General features: G+C 30.5%; 1 protein-coding gene across 2 annotated transcripts in view; it reads left to right on the top strand.

Annotated features, from left to right (window-relative positions):
• Positions 1 to 10,888, top strand: part of LOC125068689 (fasciclin-2-like) — a 29,083-nt gene extending 18,195 nt beyond the window's left edge. Inside the window, exons 3-16 of one of the 2 annotated variants that reach the window (XM_047677965.1) lie at positions 37 to 194; positions 673 to 806; positions 1,407 to 1,547; positions 3,633 to 3,770; positions 3,999 to 4,139; positions 4,468 to 4,610; positions 5,058 to 5,170; positions 5,382 to 5,529; positions 5,825 to 6,023; positions 6,642 to 6,919; positions 7,730 to 7,868; positions 8,411 to 8,579; positions 9,656 to 9,827; positions 10,312 to 10,888. In XM_047677965.1, the coding sequence (XP_047533921.1) occupies positions 37 to 194; positions 673 to 806; positions 1,407 to 1,547; positions 3,633 to 3,770; positions 3,999 to 4,139; positions 4,468 to 4,610; positions 5,058 to 5,170; positions 5,382 to 5,529; positions 5,825 to 6,023; positions 6,642 to 6,919; positions 7,730 to 7,868; positions 8,411 to 8,579; positions 9,656 to 9,827; positions 10,312 to 10,441 (2,203 nt within the window). In that variant the 3' untranslated portion in view covers positions 10,442 to 10,888. The remainder of the gene's footprint in view (positions 1 to 36; positions 195 to 672; positions 807 to 1,406; positions 1,548 to 3,632; positions 3,771 to 3,998; positions 4,140 to 4,467; positions 4,611 to 5,057; positions 5,171 to 5,381; positions 5,530 to 5,824; positions 6,024 to 6,641; positions 6,920 to 7,729; positions 7,869 to 8,410; positions 8,580 to 9,655; positions 9,828 to 10,311) is intronic. The other variant, XM_047677966.1, reaches the window with a different exon arrangement.
• Positions 10,889 to 16,681: the final 5,793 nt, after the last annotated feature.

Genomic DNA, 16,681 nt, shown 5'->3' with positions numbered 1-16,681 from the left:
ACCTTTATTCCTAAAGTAAATAATTACTTTCACAAGACCAGGTACAAAATCGAACGTGTTTTCTGAATGGATGGACAAACAGACTTACAGTGTATATATATCTAATATAAGCAAATCAATATCCGGTGCCTACAAGTGTGTGACCGATCGAGATGGTCGACAGTATACGTTAACGTATAACGTGGAGGCATATGGTGGGTATTGCAATTAGTAGATATATTGTTTGTCGATAACCTTAATAGGTATTGGTTTATAAATTACATCACTACATATTAGAATTTGAATATTAAATTATATATTTTATAATTAGATATCTTTATTGTAAATTGGGCTGTGCGAATAAGTACTTTAGCCTAGGTAGCTGAAATAAAAACTTATATTTGTTAAATTCTAAGCAAATTTATGAGGGAACGAGATCTGTTAATCTTTTTTTTTTTTATTATCCATGAAGTTATATTCATAACATTAGTTTGTATCTCTAATCTATCTTAATTTTTTTTATTTATTATATCACGTAGACCTTACAAGTTACCTAAGTAAAATTATGTCTTTTAATTAATTAACTTTATCTGAGAAGCTAAAAAGATTAATTAATTCTAAATTCTAAGCATTTACAATATTATATTTGTGAGACTAAATAAAAGATTATTAAATCGACATACTCATATACAGACCCGCCTTACTTCGTGAATACGAAAGAAACACAATACGTTGTAAGCGGTAAAGCTGCCTTAATAACTTGTGAAGCAAGAGGCGAAGCTGATCTATTAATTAGTTGGCATAAAGAAGACGAAGGGCTTATTGAGGTAAGGTTGTGCTCGATATGTTCAAAACAGAAATTATCGAGAGATTTCCGATAATTTCAAAATATTAAAATTCTGTTTTTATTTTAAGCTTATTAAATTATGTTTTTGTATAATACGTTATTATCATTTGAGATTCATTACAAAACATTATTTCAGCAGAGTAAAAAAGCTGTTATAGAATTATATTGCATTATTAATCAATTTCAGTTTGTTGTTTATAAAATTAATATTTTTGCTTAAAAAATCCTAATGAGAAAATAACAAGTATAATAGTTCAGTAAAAATTGTAACACAAGTGGAACTAATCTCATTGGCAAACCAGATTACATTTAAGAAATCAGTGGCAATCTCTGGATAGCATTGACGCTTTAACAGTTTTAATAAATTAATAAAATCCTTATGATTTTTTTAGTTTTTCGTAATTTTTAGATGGTTTGTAAATTAAACTTTGATAATTTTAATTTTATTTAGAAATGGGGCGAAGGACATTATGACCCCTATGACCTCAGATCGTGTCTGACATGATAGCGAAGAGTTATAACGCTGGTGAAATCACGCGTTACAGTTAGTGTTAATATAATTTGTTAAATCATATTTTAGATAACAGATGACGACAAATACAAAGTAACTCCAGAAGGACTGATTATTAACTCTATAACAAAAGAAGATAGTGGTGTGTATAGATGTACTGCATCTGATCTGGAGACTGGGGAAGGTATCGACAGGGACATTTATGTTGAGGTGAATGTTAAATATAATTACTGTTTGTCTTAGCCAATTATATAACATCCAAGCCAATCATAACTTTTCTTAGCTTTTTTCTGATCGGATTTACTTTGTTTTCTATTTCGGGTTTTATACTTTTTTGGCATTATCTTTCCTTTTCATTTGCGTTACGTAAGTTTGAAATTTAAAATGTTAAAAAAGTATAAACATATGTATAATATGTGAAGAAATAAATTAGTAGGATGTGGTTGAAATTTCATACGGTGCCATTATCTATGGGTAGTGTTGACCACTTCCCATCCGGTGGTTCTTCCGTATACCGATGCCATAAAAAGCTTCGCGTCACATATTAAGCACGAGCTTCTTCGGCAGGCGCCCAAGTATACGTATATTAGCATTAGCAGCCCGTAAATGTCCCACTGCTGGGATAAAGGCCTCCTCTCCCTTTGAGGAGAAGGTTTGGAGCATATTCCACCACGCTGCTCCAATGCGGGTTGGCAGAATACACATGTGGCAGAATTTCGTTGAAATTAGACACATGCAGGTTTCCTCACGATGTTTTCCTTCACCGCCGAGCACGAGATGAATTATAAACACAAATTAAGCACATGAAAATTCAGTGGTGCCTGCCTGGGTTTGAACCCGAAATCATCGGTTAAGATGCTCGCGTTCTAGCCACTGGGCCATCTCGGCTCTTATATACGTATACGTATATACTTGTAGCGTAATACATTAGAAACTCATACCCTGTGCTCAAATTATTGAGAACTTGCGATCCATCATGTGAGTTTTGACGTAATGTAAAATATAGTAATCTCAAGGTCAGGGCTATGGGGAGGACCCTCTAACACCATTATATTGGCCACCGTCAAATAGTCCGCTCTGTAAGCGGATGCATTGTCCTTGAAATCAGATCTGAGTCTTGAATTTGGTCTGGGAATTGTCAATTCAATGGTTTCAGTGTACTTTGAACTTGTAATTGTCTTTTATCCAGCGAGCACAACAGATTTGGACAATAATACAATTCCAACTTATCTTCTATAATATTTTTTTTTTATTTTCTAGTACTTTTAAATGCCCTTTATATACAGCCTATACGACGGTCCTTCTATAATGTTAATGTTACTTTTTTATCTAGTTTTTATGTTAGTTGTTACACATTATATGTAATTACTGGAAGATTCGTTTTTTTAGTACATCTTAACCTAACAAAATGCCTTCTCTAAATTATATAATGTTATTAAAAATCTAGGAATACCGGATCTAACATAATAATTGTATTAAGAGCTCAATATAATATTATTCTTTACTACTTCCTTACTATGTCAAACTTGCAAACTAATTGAATAGAAACATTTTTTAATAAAATGCTTATTCAGACTATCCACTCAAATATCGAAAGACCTTAACATGAATATTTAATAGTAGGCACTTGATTATAAGCTGATTTATATTCGACCTATTTTCACTCAACTTTTTTTTACTAGAAAAGTAAGATTATATTTTGGGAATATTAACGTTTTAAAACATATTTTTCTATATTGAAACTAGCCAGTACTTATGCGGTCGGTTTGCGTTGATTTTGACTTCGATTCTGAGCAAGTAAACCTTATGCTAATGTTAAACTAAAATATAGCAACCTTTATGTATCTGATAAAATTCTGCCACATCCACAAACTCCCATTGGACCAGCGTAAGCATCAACGGCATAAGCTTCAACCTTTCTTAAGAAAAGCCGATGTTTTAGTTCAACAGTTGGACATTTATGGCATTATTCGGTCAATCGCAGTTCACTGCTAGTCATAGGGATTTTTTATCTCGCTGGAAAAAGTTTTAAGGAGTTTCCTTCTACTAAAACGAGGGATATGAGGGACTGGCCACAAAGTGCACTGGAATACCCACTAAAATAGTATATTATATACTACGGTATATTAACATAATTAAAATGAATTATGGCATAAAGCCTTTACACCTTGTTGAGAATTATTTCGTCAATTATTCCTGAACTGTTATATATACCAAATTAGGATTTAATTTATTTTATAAAGATAAGAAAACGAATATACTTGGTTTTTATAAGATTTCATATCATTATTTTAGGTAACATCTACTCCGTTGATAAAAGAACTGGCAGCATCTCCCAATGCAACGGTCGCAATTGGTGAAAGCTTGACAATAGAATGTTTAGCTACAGGTATTCCTCATCCCGAATACACATGGAAGAAAATATCAGATAAGGTATGTAAACTAAGATTTATTACTACATATTTAAAATTAAATCTATATAACGGTTACCAAATATTTTTATTGCGTGATATTTGCACTTGACGTACTCATATAGAAACAAAAACAATCTCAGAACAACTATCGTAATATAATTTTATTCTATAATTCAAGTATAAAAAAGTTCTAGAACCTCCCTCTTCTAAAGTAATCAAGGTTGTAAAACAAGAGTCGACTTTTTAGGATTCGTCAGAAACGAACGTGACTTGGCAGCAAGTTAACAACAGGATCGTATTCCAAGAAGTTGAAGCAGAGGATCGAGGCACATACGAATGCACTGCGAGTAATAGTGCTGGGAGTAATGCTATGACAATTAACATTGAGGTAAAGTATATTGATTTTTATGTTAATATGGAAAAAAATGCTGTCAGTTTCTAGCTTTAGTTCTCTCGCCAGTGTTACCTTAAAGATATATACATAATAAGAAGAAAGCGTCAGAGTTTTCGAGAAGCTGACTGGAAATAGTTGTCAATACAGACGTAAAATAATTATAATAGTAAAATTATTAAACAGGATTTAGGAATGAGAATAGAAGTCATTACATTTGTGAATTCAGTCAGTGATGAAGATATTCATATTTATTCTAAATTATCGGAGGAAAAAACTCGTCAAAGTTTGTGGAGATATTTATCAAAGGTTCTCTTTTCCATAGGTATTGCTACCACCAAATATAACAGAGTTTAACAATGTAACTGCAGTGGAAGGGTCTACGACGCAATTAGTTTGTAAAGCGTCGGGTCGACCGTTACCGCATATTGCTTTAACATTTTTAGGCGAAGAATCTGACGATCAAAGGTGAATATTTATATGTATCTAAAATCTAACTAAGCGTCTATATTACCCGTTAAATTATTTAACACTAATTTGTCCACGCGGCTTCGAACGCATGCAAGCTTTTATTTAGGATTAAAACTCTTTAAATGTTCCAAATATTTTTGACATATTGACAATGTTAAAAATATTTCGTACAATTAAAATTCTTGATATTATAATTTGGTTGCAATTAATTATGTAACCAAATTATAATTATTTCAATATATCAATATGTTAATAACTGCTATTAATAGACATTAATAGCAATTATTAAATAATTCATGCAAGATAGAAAAAACGCTAGTATTTTTTAATTATTTGGCTTGATGCCGATTTAATATCGGCAGAATTTAAAATTGTCTTTATTTTGATCGATAAATTTATTTCCATTTGAACATAAAAAGTTATCAGTTATGTTACTTATTTTAGCATTGTATGGGACAACAAAAATTTGAGTGACACTGAAGCGGAATTCTACTTATCATTTCTTAGGGTGAATCAGTCGCATGACGGAATTTATCTCTGCAATGCAACTAACGAAAGTAAGATTACTTTTGTAATACTATTTTGAACGCATTTATTTTTGGTCATCAACTTTTATCTACATTGATTGTGTTTATATTCGAAAATATATTTTATATTTTTGACATGATTGGCATCTCATTAATATTTTCTTTGTGATTGTATTTAAACTAAGTTTAAAAATCATGTTTATTTTTATTGCATAATAAAGTTTTATTTTGTTATCCGTAGTTGATTCAGTGGTAGAAGAAACGTTTTTATCTGTGCTTTTTGCACCGCACTTCGACCTATCCTATGAGAGAGCTTGGACGTGGAAGGACAAAAACATCAACTTAAGCTGCGAACATCAAAGCAATCCGAAAGCTGAAGTTACTTGGAAGTCAGTATAAAAATTTAATAAAATTATTTTCTTATTTCATTTTTAATTTATCAGTGTACTGTTTTTAAGTTAATTATAATAGACGAAATAACAAAAATCTTAATTAAAACTCTTTTGAATTATCATTTTTTTAGAAGATGTCCGATAAATATTAATAAAAAATATTATTAAGAAAAACCTAATACAATCAGAATTATATTATATTAAATTAATATACTAAAATTAATTTTCTTAAATTAAACTTTAGGAATAATAAATCGAATTATTGGGATTTTACCAATTAATTTATTCTTAGATATCAAGGTAATGGAGTATTAGCCGAAGATCAACTAGAAATAAATAAAGTTATGTCAGATAAATTACACAACGACCCTCTTATAATTGAAAACAAAACTTGGTACGGAATTTACGAATGTACAGCGAAAAACGAGTTCGGCGAAGCTAAGAAAATAATTCATTTGCAAGAAGGATTTACGCCAGCGGTTATTAATAATGTAAGATTTTATAACTTCAATATAAAATACCCGAAGTTACATACAAGTTTTAATATTTAAATTTTAAAGAACCTTTTAATTAATTAAATAATTTCAAATCGAAATCATCATCAGAATCAAATCAAACGAAGTTACTTTGCTAACCTAGAGATACTAATTATATTACAGTAACAATTTTTCTGGTCAAACTTTAGTTAAAGATATTTTGTAAGTTAAAGTCCATTTTATTTCTGACTGAGTACTAAACTGTAGGATGGACCAGGAAATCCTAGTTATTTTTATGCTAAGATACAAAACATAGTTCTAAATTCAAAATCACTTTTACCAAAAACATCAGACTTAAGTAATCTTAATTTAGGTTATGGTTATTTCTGTAAGCGTATTCTCTGAATGCTAAATTTTGTACTTAGATTATACGAAAGAAAGAAATAAATATCCTTATGTCGTTAAACAAATATTCTCCATAACTGAGTACGTCATTTAAGGAAAAACAGGAAATAGTTTTGAGCGTAACATATTAGTATATTTATTATACTTAACAGTTACTCATATTATGAAGATATAAAAAAATAGCAAATTTAGTTTAAACGATTAACTGAACCAATTTGTAACTTCTAGGTAACAATTGTAAATGTAACATCAAATTCAGTCACATTTTCTATCGAAGGACCAAACGAATTTAATGGACCAGATGTAATTGGGTTCCAGTCGGAATACGATGAAGTAGACAATTATAATATAACTGACATACATATAAATAGAACTTGGTCTAAAGATAGACCATTTAGATTAGATAGATTGAAAGCAAACACAAGCTACAATATAAAGTTTGCAGCAATCAACGATGTTGGGAATGGACCTTGGAGTGAAATCTTTGACTTTGTGACACTAGAAAAGTAAGTTTTGTTTTTATATTAACAATAATTAGAATTATGCAAAGTAAGTATAAACATATTTTATTATATTTTTATTTTAAAGATATAAATCTTTAGAGTCAAGTCTTAATTATTTGAAAAAAACTTTACTACAGCTTCGGACTATGCTTAAAAGTATCCAAATAACTTGCTCCACTTAAAATCGTATATTATTAATTAAAAAAAACTTAAGTTTATAAAAACACAAATTTCTAAAATGTATTAAGTATATGATAAAGTGCTAATAAAATACGTTACTACAAATAATGGCAAAGATCCGAAGCTTTGAGCATTAAGCCGAAAACGTTTTGAGCACTACAAGCCTTAAACTGAAATTCATTCGGGTTCAACGAGCGAAAATTTTGGCTTCACTTTGATACTATCCCATTTATGTGCAAACACACTTGAAAGATTTCAGAGTAAAATACCTACGCTATAACTAGTGCAGTGCTGGTAATACATATAATACTATATTAACTTCATTTATATATATATATATTTAAATGTAGAAGATTTTTACTTATATTTGGAAAATACCTCGTCTATAAATGGCCTTAATTAAAAAAAAAATATCAGCTTTAAAACATCTTCAATCTAAGCTTTTCTTTGATCTGGGCAAATAAATGTAATCTTTTAGCTATGTGAGAAAAACGAAAAGTAAGACTAGGGAGTTTAATTTAACTAGCGCCTAAAGTCTCTTTCACATGTATTTTGTTTGAGTGCAGTTATTTACAATAAAAATTGAACGCAAGTAAAGCCAGAATTTAATAATACTATAACTGAATATTTCAGAATCGATTCTAGATCAGTACCAGACGAACCGGTTTGGGAAGACGATGTTGTACAGCTCGTTGCAAGCGACAGAGTATTGAAGTGGAAACCTGCGGATAGTAGTGAAACTGTGGAATTTTATGCTATTAAATATTGCCCGGTAAATATTTCATAGTGGATTTAAAATAGATAATATCTTAGGACATGAAATCTTTTATTAACAAACAAAAATATGCTAGTTCATATTTTGAAATTAGAAATCAGTGAGCTTGGAAAAATTCATTAGCGAATTGATATCTAGTTTTGTTTTCTTTAGAAATTTACACATTAATATTATAGAGCAAGTAAGTACAAGTAAATTATATCAAAGTCCAGTTACAAAGTTGTAATTTGTTTAGAATTTAAAAACATGGAAATAGTACATAGAAAGATTAAAATAACAATGCCAAAAGGAATAAGCAATTCGTCAGTCATTGATCACATTTTGATCCCCTTTTTGAAACATATATATCAAAAGGTAACGGTTACTCTGTCCAACGCCACTAAAATAATATTATAATAAAGGATATCAAATAAATTACCATCAACTTTAGTTTTGTCACAACAGATCTTTTTCGAATGTTGATGCAACTCAATTGAAAACAATAAAACGTTTTATAGTTGTATCTAAACATGAATCAATGTGTGCGTGTAATTCCTTAGACATACGATGGCTTAATTGAAGAGAATCTCTGCGAGGAGGAACAAATTGGACTTACTGATGAATTTCAATTAAACAAAATGGACGCTAATACAACTTATTTCTTTGAAATAGTAGCGGGAAATTCTCTTGGGAACTCTTCTGCTGCACTAATCATGGTTACTATACCAGGTAAGATAAAGTTTATAGATATAAAAATGAGCCTAAAATAATTATCTAGAAATAGATCTTCAATTACCGTTGGTAAATTTAGGCATAGTGAGTCGTAACATTTTTTTGAGAAAACTTACAATCCACTCTGAAGAATCGCACTAAATATCTATTTAAATATGTTCAAGGTGTTACGCAAACATTTTTAGAATAACTGAGGAACGATAGTAAGCTTATAAACTTATCTCTTTATAAGGAAATCGTCCATAATAGGATCGCTTACGGTAGCGCATATTTGCTAATAAATGCTAGATAATGAAGTGTAATAAATACTTTGGATTTAATCTTAACGCTTTTTGGTACCCCATTGCGTCATCGTCACCTACAGTCATTCTAACGAATGACTGTAGGTAGAGATTAAAATAGTTAATTTGACTGTATCATTATTTTAGAAATTAAATAAATGACTTTAGTAAAATGTACTTTTAATATCGCCGGTAAATAGTAAGCCCGGAATGTGAATGTAAATGTTACTGGATAGAAGGACCCGCTCAAATACCACTCACTGGAACACAAAAATACTAATAACTCAACTATATTGTGCACTACTGAGTGTTTATGAATAATATATCTTTCTTCATAACACAACACTAACACTTAACTACTTGTTTCCACTTCAATTTTACTTCCATAATTCCGGATAGCAATTTCGTCGATGTTCCAAACGCCATTTTTTCGTTCAAATCCATAGTGAATATTATAGATTATTCAAATTCTCGACCAATGATATCACGTCAATTTGCTGTCAAATGTTTTTTATTTGGCTTGTCTCCTCTTATGGTTCGAATAGCTTATACTGTTGTAATCTCCCAGTTTGACGAGTCAGTGAGCCAGACTAATTATAAGGCACAAGGTACATAACATCTAAGTTCTTAAAGCAGATGGCATATTGGCGATGAAAGGAATGATTATTATTATTTTATACTGTTTACCAGTAACAATCAGGTAACCCATTTGCCGGTATGCCTTGCCATATAAAAATGCTACATATCAACGAACATTTGAATTTATTTAATGTATCGTCACATATTTTGTAGCTGAAGAAGAATCGTTTTTATCGTCTGGTGCAATAATAGGCATAGCAATATTAGTAGTGTTTCTATGCATTGTTACGCTAGACGTATTACTGTTGCTTTGGCGACAACAAGGGATTATAGCAAGCTGCTGTTACAAGAAAAAGAACAAGAGGGAAGTCAGTTTGAATTCCAGGTTAGTTTTTTAGTTAACAACGGCCGTTATCATTGTTTTAAGAGAAGGGTCGGTAATTCTATGATGAATTGATAATAATTATATTTTAAATCAAGGAGAAAGTGAAATCTTGGCTTGAACCTTTTTAGCAAGCTGACAAGCTTTGTAATAAGACCGACATACAAGTTTGTAAATAAGTAATGATATCGTCAAACCCATATTTATTATTTAAGTCAATATGAAAAAAATTGGACCGTGTTTTGGATAGTGCAAAAACTTTCTCGCCTTATTGCCTCCTCTGGTGACAGGAGAGCTGGTTCATTTTTAGCCCAGATGATCGGAATTTCGATTCAACGGGAAAATACTTCTAGCATTGCATTGCTGCATTTCCACGCGGTCATGATTTGTACAGTAACTATTTTTATATAGTATTTGTGTATAATTAAGGCCTTAATGTAAATAATTCTTATGTAAAGTCAGTGTATTTTGATATTAAATATTTCAGAGACAAAAAAGGTCTCCTGAAAGATAACACCGAAACTAATGATTCGTTAAAGCGACCGAGCAATGGACACAAAGAGTACGAATACAACAAGACAACCGGTGTGATCACTGGAAAACATTCCGCTGTATAAAATAACGTTAAATTTAATATAATATATATCATAGTTAATACACAGTACAAGTTATCGAAAGTGGTCTCGAGAGAGATATTGAAGCGTGAAGGCATGTTATGAAACTGGATGGTGTTATGCTTGAATGAGCCAGCAATGTTATTTATATTGATTTAAGTATAATATCAGTTGAATTTTATGTAACGTATTATTAATATTTGTACATTATTATTTTGTAGATTTTGTTATTAATATTTATTAAAGTGGATCAGTTTTGTATAACACTATCACTTGACAATGCATAAGGGACGTATTTCACTTATAATTTAAATGTTACTATATCGGTATTAGAAATCGATGAAAGTGTAGCGTTTGTTTTATTTGAATTCTTTAGTCAAGTTTTTATTTACAATATTTAGATGATATTATTCTTACTTATGTTAATGTGTAAATCAAAAAAAGGTTTTAGTTAATTTTAATGTTAATGTTTTTGTGTAATTTTATTATTTTGTATTTATTTTATGTTGCCATTGTTTTTTTGTTAACATATGACTTAATATGAAACTATTAGTATTGAAGAATTTTATCATTTTTTTCGAATTATTTCATTATTGATCGATTTTATATTTACACAATTTTTTTAAATCTGTAAAACATAACATTTACACTAACAGGCCATAATTGTCCCATCACTCTAATTCTCTTTCAGTTAAGAAATTTAAAAGCTTATGTTCATTAATAATTGGAAATAAATTAGTATATAATTCTCATGGAATAGTCCATTGACTTTTGACAATCTTTGAATTTATATAATTTTTTTATGTTGCAACATTTCATGTTAAAAAATAATATAAAATACACTATCTTTATATCATTTATTGAACCATTACAGACACGATTTCAAAGAAAATGTATCCATACAACATCCGTCGGATGTATTTTAACAGTTTTGGTATGAACTTTTTAGTTAACTATAATAATGTATAATGTACATAATAATTATTATTTCTAGAAATAAAGTGTTTATGATACTTACATATTTATTTTGTATTTTAAATGAATTTACAAAATTCGCTTTTTATAGTTTGTATGCCAAAGATTTCACAATAAAATTTTTAATAAAGATTAAAGTTTTTAATTTAATAATTAAACCCTAGTATCTTATAAATTATCCAATGGAAGTTTAATAAATGTGACGGAAGATGAGACTATAGTTCTCTTGAATTTTAAGGTCTACGCTATTCAAAATCAAAAATATGTTAGCGTCATATTTTTGATTTTGAATAGCGTATAGGCTATGTCATAGGATGTCATAATTAATTACATCACATTATTATTATTTATAATTATTATAACCGAAACAATTATTTTAAATTATTGTACAAAAAATATTGTAGCAATTATTTAAGACTGGCACGAATAAAATAATATTTCTTTTTTTTTTAATATTGATCAGTGAGGAGAAACAATCACATGATTGCGAGGGATAGAGAAATATATTCATTGGAGAATTATTATCAAACTTGAATTAATTTTGTCATCCTAATCTACTGATATTACGAATACTTTGCTCTAAGTCATACTTATTAGGCATTTGATTGTTCAATTTACAAGAGTAAATTTAAAGTTAGTCTAACACCGGTTCAAATGTAGATTCTACTCAGATGAGAACCGGCAAGAAATTTAACAACATGAACATGCATCTCATCTCTTGTATGAAAATGAACGATTACTAACTCCGAGTTATTTTATCATTAATGAAATCTTAGACTGTATAATATACTTCTATCAATACATTTAAATATGATCTTAAAATTGATTTAGTGGTAACTAATTTACGGTAATAATAATAATTTTACCAATTAACAAGTTTAATACCTCACTCACTACGCCAATGAAACCGCAATCCGAAACGCCCGAAGAAGATTCGCTCGCAGGATCAATGACCTTACGAGCTCTTCGAAGTAAAGGAGTCCACAAAATGCTAGAATTCAAATTCCAAGCTGAGTCTAAAAAGTACTGATAAATATCGTCAATAAGGTTTTATTGTACCGACCTGAGATTTGAAACCGAGGAGCTCGAGTCAGCAGACTTATTAGTTAGATTAATAAGACAGTTCTTAATTTAAATTCGATATATAGTCTGTCTGAATTTTGCGTTTATGATTTTAGTTAAAATGAAAGGCATTGTGCTAGTGCCCTCTTTGGTCGATGGCTGTCAGTTATTTATTTGTTTATTGAATTATTGTAATAACAGGCATAAGTGACATAATATGGAGAACCCATGGTTAAACACGAATTTATACTTTAAACATGTCGACTGGTGGATCAGAGCACTAATTAAATAATTGGTCACTTTTGTTTATTTTTTAGAAGTGTCACTTAGATTTAAAAAGTAACCCTCGATTGCATCTTAAGGAACGGGTCAAACGTAAACTAATTTTACAAACTGTACAGGTAATAAACCTTGATTTCATACCCATCGTGAGCAGACATTTATACTCCAAACTTCTTTCTCCATTTAAGTTTCTATAATATTTTATTTCTTGTAGATTAATTAAGTTACAAACTCCAATTCCTCATTTCAAAGTTGATTTTACGCGGCGAATAAAACTTAAGAGAAAAATTACCTTTTTTGCGGTAGAACATTTCGCTTTACCAGAAACGCAAGTTTTAATGCAATCTTAAACAACGAAAAAGCTATTCAGCTATTGTTTTTAATATCTCGAAGAGACTTTTTATTGTTTTGGAAATGGTTGCTTAAATGTACAAATAAGAAGTCTAAGAAAAACTTATATTTTTCTTTACATTGTAATAAAACATTCCACTCTCTCCGATATAGGAATCTAATAAGCTAAAACATAGACTAATACGAAAAATACTCTCAAGATAGACAATTTCTAATGCAATAATGATGTCTGTCTTGTCTGGGTCACCCCACCTGATATAAAAAAGTATATCTATTTTATTTATTATAAGATACATCTTTCTCAATTCCAAATAAATACAATGAAATTTTGGTAAATATGAAATTCTAAAACATTTTTATTTGAACCACCAATGTTTTTTTTCATACAAGACGGAAAATTATGGTGAAATAAAATTCAAAATATTTCTTCGAATGAGAGCTATGAAATCATACTTAACGTGTTAGGCTTTTTTTTTAAACATACATTTTTTGTAATGTTTTGATGAGATTCAAACCTTATATCATGCATTTCTAGTAAAGATACTATTTAATGTAAATTTTGTCAAAAAGAACCAGCAAGAATACAATCTTTATAATCTTGTGTTGAATAATATTCTCCATTTATTAATTATCTTTTAACAGAATAATCGAATTACCTTAAATTATTTTAACTGATATTGTGATAATATAGACCGAACATAACAAAACAGTATTTAAGAATCTGTAAGGGATGCTTTGATCTGCAAGGCTGCAACTGACATTTCTCACGCCACTGTAGCGATTTGTTGAATTTATGGGCTTTTTAACACCGCTCGCTGCGCAGGTGTCGATAATGGTTTCTTGTAATACTTCCCTTTTTCGCTTTGCGGGCGAACTCTGAATATTCTTTTGAAACTAGTAGTGGGTGTATAACAAGATAATTAAATGTTTATTTTTGAAATCTTTTTTACATCAACAATCACCATATATATACGGATGGCTTGACATTGTAACTATGGTAAATAGTTGATAAACACAGAAAAAGAACCCATGTTTATTGATTGTTTAAATATAAACAGTTAGACTTTAGAAGTAAACAACGAAAAAAAGTAAAATCAAATTAAATAACAATAATAATTATTTATTATTTCACCATTTTAACGTCGTAGTTATTCTATATTATCGTCAAAAAGCCCTTTTAAAAAGAGCAATGTTATTTAGCGATTAGTATTAACAATTTAAAATATTTTGTAAGCATACTGTCGTTATGTAACCAGTACCAAAAGTGTTTGCGGACTTTCAGCTCAATCGGCTAAGTGGAACTGATTTAAAATTCAGCTACATGGCTGACCCACACATACTCGTACTAACGTTTATTTTAAAAGCTTAAAACGTACTATTACACCAACAAAATATTACGTAACTCATACTAATTTTGTTTTCGTTTTCATGCGTCATAAAATGACTACTTGCTAAATAAATAGCTTCATAAAATAGAAATACTAGTCAAAATTACATGACATATATATATATATATTTATGATATAGGTAGGCGGACGGGCAAATTGGCCACTTGATGGTAAGTGGTCACCTGTATGCGCCTGTAGTTATACTGGCTCACTCATCCTTCAAACAGGAACACATCTATACATCTACATATAAACTACCGTTTGATGATAGATTATCTGATGAGTGGGTGGTACCCAAATAGTCTTGCACAATGCCCTACCACCAAGTAAATTTTATTTTGATTAATTTTTTCACAATTAGGAATATTGTTACATTTTTCTTTACAAATTTAACCAAAGGCTTGAAATATATTCTGATGGCATCAAACTGAGTCCAGTCACAGTATTACAGTTTTACTTCCGCATTTCTTATTGTTACCTAATAATAGCACTAATAAAAAATGTAAAAATGCTCTCTCGCAAATAATCAGTGAGTCCCGCACTCTTATTACTCACCGTGTCGTCTCCATCGTAAATTATCCTTTGCATTTAAGCCGGCCAATGTTTAATTAAAAATGACTGATTTATTTTTGTACGTCCGATTCGCGTCTCTTTTCTATATTAATAATAATACTGGACCCAACAAGAACATTGAAAATATTATATTAAGATTTTCATGGTCTCATAATTTCAATTTTACTCCTGTAATAATTTGCTATCATAAAAAAAAAAAAAAAAACTAGTGTCAACAATGTTATTGGAATCTTTCTTTATCACAATACCCAGTAACTTAATTAAATTATAAAATTTGTTAAATGGTTACCCTAAATTAACAAAAAATTTTTGCGCTTTTGTATTTTTTATTTAATATACAACATCCACAGGCTCACAGTTGCCTGTGCCTTTTTTTACATTTTATTTTTATAAATTGTGGCGTTATATTATATTTTTACTAAGCATCAGCGATCTTCGCTGGACTTCGCAAGTTTGTCGTCTTCTTGGAAGACGTGGCCCACACTGACATTTTTTTTTTCAGTTTAAAATAATATATGGTAATATATAATATATAAAAATACTGTATATAGGAGTTTTTTTTTAATCCTAATTACTATAATCTGCTTCGTGCTCGATCAGAGAGAGCACAGCCTCGGCGACTCTGATGTCACGTTTATGTATAGATGTCTTAAGGCTGTGCTCTAAGATGGTCTTTTCTGAAACACCCGCCGCTCGGCCGATGAATCTGCCGATAGCGTCGCTACCAGCGTCCGTGTAATAGACACAGGTGTTAGTGTTTCTCGTGATTGCCACAACTGCGTGAGGAACACTTTCGTGTATACGGAGCCTTACATTCTTCGACTGGACTATGATAACGTCGCCGTAAGTCTATCCCTGAGATTCGTGGATGGTCATGACGCTTGACCCTTCACCTTTTCCGTATCCCTGGTCCATCAGGAGTTTCTTTTCCTGCGTATGGGCCAGATATAGGGTTTTGGTTTTGTCGGATGGTATGTTGGCGTTAGTGAATCTCTCCATTTTGAGGGAGTGGACGATGGGGCTTGCAGAGTAGATGTTACGGTAGACCTCGCTAATGGCGTATGCGACGTCCAGGGGATTTTTGTTGTCAGGCTTGGTTGGCAGTACCTCATTTCGAACAGATTTTCTCTGTCGATATAAGGCAACTGGTTGATATCTCCGATGAGATGAGAATTCATAAAAGCTGAAGAGTTTATTTGTTTGAAGATACTCTTCTAAGGAGTCCTATTTCCTAAGTCCTATTTTGAAAAATCTCATTCGGTTAAAAATCTAATTTATTGAGTGTACTAAGATAATATTATCCTACGATCTACGGTGAAGTAGCAGTTGCGTAAAATGCGAATGAAACAGCTAGTGCTGTTCCGCACATGTTACCTACATGTGCGGAACCTATAATAACCTAACCTAACCTATAATAGGATTGTTTTAACGATTATTTTTTTATGTATCTAACGACAATTATTTGAAATCTTCACTTCTCCGTTTCTCATGTGATTGAATAGAATCAATTTTCCGATGCCCTGTTAAGTTTTTGATTGGCCTGTCTATTTGAGCGGATAAAATATTGTCCCTAAATTTTCACTTAGATATTTCAAGAAGATTCCAAGAAAAG

The sequence above is a fragment of the Vanessa atalanta genome, chromosome 14, assembly GCF_905147765.1.
Source record: "Vanessa atalanta chromosome 14, ilVanAtal1.2, whole genome shotgun sequence".
Classification (NCBI taxonomy): domain Eukaryota; kingdom Metazoa; phylum Arthropoda; class Insecta; order Lepidoptera; family Nymphalidae; genus Vanessa; species Vanessa atalanta.
This window is presented reverse-complemented; position numbering and strand designations above follow the sequence as displayed.